Source organism: Condylura cristata, unplaced genomic scaffold, assembly GCF_000260355.1.
Source record: "Condylura cristata isolate star-nosed mole 26May11 unplaced genomic scaffold, ConCri1.0 scaffold00001, whole genome shotgun sequence".
Lineage (NCBI taxonomy): Eukaryota > Metazoa > Chordata > Mammalia > Eulipotyphla > Talpidae > Condylura > Condylura cristata.
In genome coordinates, this window is record NW_004567102.1 from 32,244,682 (window position 1) to 32,249,700 (window position 5,019).

At 35.5% G+C, this 5,019-nt stretch overlaps 1 protein-coding gene across 1 annotated transcript in view; it reads left to right on the plus strand.

The window, feature by feature from the left end:
• The window catches only part of SH3BGRL2 (SH3 domain binding glutamate-rich protein like 2), a 57,350-nt gene that overhangs the window by 45,390 nt on the left and 6,941 nt on the right, over window positions 1-5,019 (plus strand). Inside the window, exon 3 of the mRNA XM_004673642.2 lies at window positions 4,772-4,852. Coding sequence (XP_004673699.1) covers window positions 4,772-4,852 — 81 coding nt within the window. The remainder of the gene's footprint in view (window positions 1-4,771; window positions 4,853-5,019) is intronic.

The following is a 5,019-nucleotide window of genomic DNA, read 5'->3' on the forward strand; positions in this document are numbered from 1 at the left end:
TTTATTGGATACTACTAAAGACTATAATATAAAAATTTGTATCTTAATAAGTAATGATTTTAAAATGGCTAATACTATGTTATTCTTAAGTTATTTCACATCAAACTATAACTTATTGACATTGAAATGTGATATTAACTATTGAAATTTTTTGACATTAAGAAATGGCCTAAACATGACAAAGGAAATGATTTAACCTTTTGCTTTTTGGGATTCATCAGTCCACTCAAGAGCTTTTGGATGCAAAAATTGTAGGTATTTCTTTAAGCCCAATAAGTAGTAGAATAGAAATGGAATGTACTTAATTATATTACTGGTAAGAGATGAGATTATGTAAAACATGGCATAGCAGTCATTAATTAGAAAACAGAACTCAATCATCTACTTGACAGATATTACTGGTAATCTGGTATGTGTCAAGGTATTGTCCTAACATTGACTTTTAAAATGATTTCCTTTAAATTATGCTTTCAAAGTCAATTACAAAATTTCATATTTGTCACTTTGGAAGAAATTAATTACCTTAAGTGATAATTTCTGTAGCACAGACCCCAGTCAGTTAAGAAACGCTATAGCCATAGTGAAGTTGCACTGAGTTAAGAGATCATAGAATAAAAATAATCTTTATGATATGTGAAACTTCTAATATATTTGTTGGTTTAATTTCTAATACATTTATGAGAACAATTTTAATTCAGTGTATATAAATGCACTGTTTATAATGTTACATACTATTGCCACACATGTATATTTTATGTCTTGCTTTATATATGTGATACTTGCTTGTAAGAGTTGACCTTATTTCCAGTTTTGTGATTTGGGGTATTGTTATCATTTTAAGATGAAATTTTGGTTTCTTTTTTATTTTTAAGATTTATTTATTTATGCATACTGAACCGGGGTACAGGCCAGCAGTGCAGGGGCAGTGAGAGGATTCGCCAGAGACAGTGGGGGGCAGAACAGGCTGATTGACAAAGTACACTGCTGAGGGGAGCAGTGGGTGAGTTAGGAGAGGTCTGCCGCACCATGTGGATCAACTCTAGAGCGAGAATAGAACTCATGCTGAAGTGATGTTAGCTTTTTAGTGTTGTGCTTTAACCACCCGTGAGGGCCCAGATTAAGGTTTTTAATGTAAGTAAATCTGGAATTATCCACATTGAATATCATTGTAACTTGCCTTTTGATCTCTTTTGTGTACAATTTTTTTCAGATCTGCACTTCAGTCTTTCAAAAGTAGAATTCAAGCTACATATACAGAGATTGAATCAGATGTTCTCATTTTTTATTTCCTACACTATTACTTTTCATTCCTAAATTTCACACTGTCTGAGATTATTAATCAAGTAAAAACAGATAAAGGGGGCCCTCGCTGGTGGCACAGCAGGTTAAAGCACAGCACAAAGAAGTTTAAGCCACTTATGCATGAGTTCGATTCCCGCCTGCCCTAGAGGAGATCCACATGGCGTGGCAGACCTCTCCTGACCCGCCCGCTGCTCCCCTCAGCAGTGTATTTCGTCGATCTGCCTGTTCTGCTTCCCATTCTGTCTCTGGTGAAGCCTCTCACCACCCCTGAGCCTCTGGCCTGTACCCCAGTTCTGTATGTACAAATAAATAAATCTTAAAAAAAAAAAAAAAAAAAACAGCAGACAAAGGCCTTTCAAAATTTGAGAATAGGGACAGCATTTTGATGACTAAGCTATTCGTTCTCTCTGTATTTTTTTTCCCTAACTGGTCTCCTTTTCTTTTCTGTTCAGTTAAACCATAAAGCACAGAGTGTTAAACTCTTAAAATAGGCATCTCTAGTAACTGAATACCCTTCCTGGACTTTACATCTGGACCCAGCTCCATTGAATCAACTTTGCTAATATTTGATACAAAAAGGAAGGAACAATCTGAGGAAGTTAAATGAGTTGATCAAAGTCATAGAACTCACATAGTAGATTAGAAGATGTCTAATCTGTAGTGACTGAATGTATATTCCAATGGGTCTCCCAGAAATGAATCAGATGGTAGTTAGTGAAGGAGTATAAGAGTATAGGAGTATAAGAATTTTTTCCCCCAGCCTTGACTAAGCCAGAAGTGGACTACATAGGAACTTGTTCTCCCCAGTCCACCCCCTTGATTTTTGGTCATGTTAAGAATTTTAACTAAGAACAATGAAAACTCTTTCTAAAAAAATGTTCTTTTTAAACTAACATTTTTAAAAAGATTCCTATGTCCTTGAGAATGAATGGGTAGTAGTAGGGTATATTTCTGACTGATAGAGCCCATTAGATGGCATTTCTCTGAGAAGTCCATCTTGCAGAGTAGAAGGAAAATCATAAATTGTCATTTAGAATCATTGTGTTTAAAAGGCTATGAACATTCAGCTGCTATAACACATCTGGAACACATCTCAGCAGAGATCAAGAGCTAGAGATAAGAATTTAATGAAGGTCTTGGCTGTGAGTGAGATCCTGAGGGAAGAATCTAGGTTGAGTAGTAAGTAGCAGAATTTGGTAAAGAGAGATACAGTAACTATCTAAAAGGATGGAATAAATCTGTAGTTTAGCTCTCTCCCTATTTCACTCATATTCTATATAAAAAGTAATTGGCAAGTAGAGAATGTGTAGGACAGGGCTATATCCAGAACCCAGATCAGTGAAATGTTATTCAACTCTTTAGAAATATCACTATTACAAAGAGTACTTGTAACAAAATTACATAGAATTACATGTAACAAAAGTTTGTTCAATTTTGCCTATATTTTATATAAACCATAGTCCTGTATTATTTGTTACGTAGTTTTTTCCTAATAAAAATTGTAAAGCTTTCTATAAATTTCTACAAAGTCCATAACATCCTAGAGTTGCTAGGAAACCCTTCAACTGCCCAGTTATATTCTTTACTGCCTCGTAATTTCTCAAACTCTTAACATGTTGAAATTCAGCTCTATCTTTACCCTCATGTCTGCTTTTTGTAGTCTATTCCATCAAGTCACAAAGCTCAGACCACTTTAATTCTTTTTCTCTCAACCCCCAATACCAATTACACAATCAGATTTGATCAGTTCTACTCTAAAGTGTACCCCTAGCTTGTCCACTTCTCTCTGTATCCATTACCATTCCTCAGCTTCATGCTGCGACCATCTCCTACTTGAATTACCTCCATACTTTAACTTTTCTCCTCGCTTACCTTCTTGCTCCCCTCTCTCAGCCATTCTTCCTATAGTTGAATTAGGTATTTTCTTGTTCTTCTCCCTGTTGAAATCCTGTACATGATTTCCTTTTATACTTACGATAACATTCAAGCTCCTTTCTTGTCTACAATGTATGGCGTATGCCGACTTTGTCAAACCTTCAACTTACTTCCTACCAGAGCTGTTCCTTGCACTGTATATCCGTCCCAGCTCTTCACATGGCCAGTTTTCACAGAGGTCTTTGCTGAACCTCCCTCTTAAGATATGTCCAGATGTCCTTCTTGGTTTGGTGGAGGAAGCCCTTTTTTGGAGGTGACTGCTTTTGGAGCTGATCTTAGTGACAGGAAGTTACATGAAGATATATAGAAGCATCAGCTGCAAGACATGAGGCTAAGATGACTGAATTAAAATCCAGAAGACTTCAATCCAAATGTGACTCAACTTGCTGAAGCATTTAGACGAGAGTCTCCATACAAAATCAGATAATTTAAAATTTTAATCAAATAAGGCATGCTTTGCAGGAAGCAAATCTCCATTCTGTATGTCATTGACTACCACTTAGATTCCTAGACAGGTTTCAGAAGTACTTGTGATGCCATTGACTCAACTCAGGAGTGAATTCATGAGGGTTTAGTGACTGGCACACAGCGTGCTCCCCCATGCCTACTTCTTCTTGGGCAGGAAGCATTGTTCAGTAGAAACTATCACTTTCAATGTCATTGAGACATGAGCCCAAACTCAGCATTCTCAGTGCATACTGACAGGGAAACTTGTGCAGTGTTTCATTCTCCATCCTGATTGGAGGCTGTGGTGGAGATTAAATTATAAGGCTCCAAGCTGTGGATCAAATGTTAAAAATGGCACTGATCATTGTCTACTTACAATATTTAACCCTAGCATTTTAAAAGAAACTTCCACCAAATTCTAAGAGTGTTTTACATCAACTTAAAAGCTGTGCAATTTTATATGTGCAAGCTTTTGGGAAGAAACAGTTGATGAGCATATTACCTGGAATGTCCTAATGACTTCTCTTGTGAAAATAACAGGAAAAAAAGGATTCTGTATATGAGACAATGATAATGTAATAGAGATTGCTGTTTCTTCTAGTTTTTATTTGATCTTTTTAATCTCTCTGAAGACATAGTCTCAAAGAATGTGGAAAACTTCAAAAGCAGAATAGAAGCATTCCCATTGACACATAGAGATCTTTATGGCTTTCTGTTTACCTAGTGATTTTTTTTGTAAAGTCCTTGAAAACAAAAATCAGGAGTGAAATTGGGAGCCAACCTTCCTATATTTAATACTAGAGTGGAATCATAGGTCAGAGTGTTGGCACACAAATAAATGTTAGTTTGGCACATAAAGTGCTTTCCAATTTCATTTTTGTTTTCATTTTACTTTTTGCTTTAGATTACAAATTTATGACATTAATCATTATACTCAAAGGAATTTTTAGACTCAAGAGCAAGACTTACATAGTTCTTCTGTCCCAACCAGTGCAATGGTTCATTTTTTATTTCCATAAGAATTTCAAAAGTATCAAATTTATAGACAATTGTTTCTGTCTATGTTCTTTTACCTTTTTTTCCCTAGGATTATGACAGTTTTTTTGAATCAAAAGAAAGCAACACAGTCTTTTCATTCTTAGGCCTGAAATCACGGTTGGCATCAAAGGTAAGGAAACCTTCTCTTGTTTTAACTTTACCTTTCATGAATTGTTCTTAGGGATTAGAGTTGAAGATAATAGAGAAATGCAAAATATAAGCTCATAAATTCTTAGCTTTAGCCTTGTTTATTTTTTTTCCAAATGCACAATTAGAGACTGCCCGGTATAAAAACAT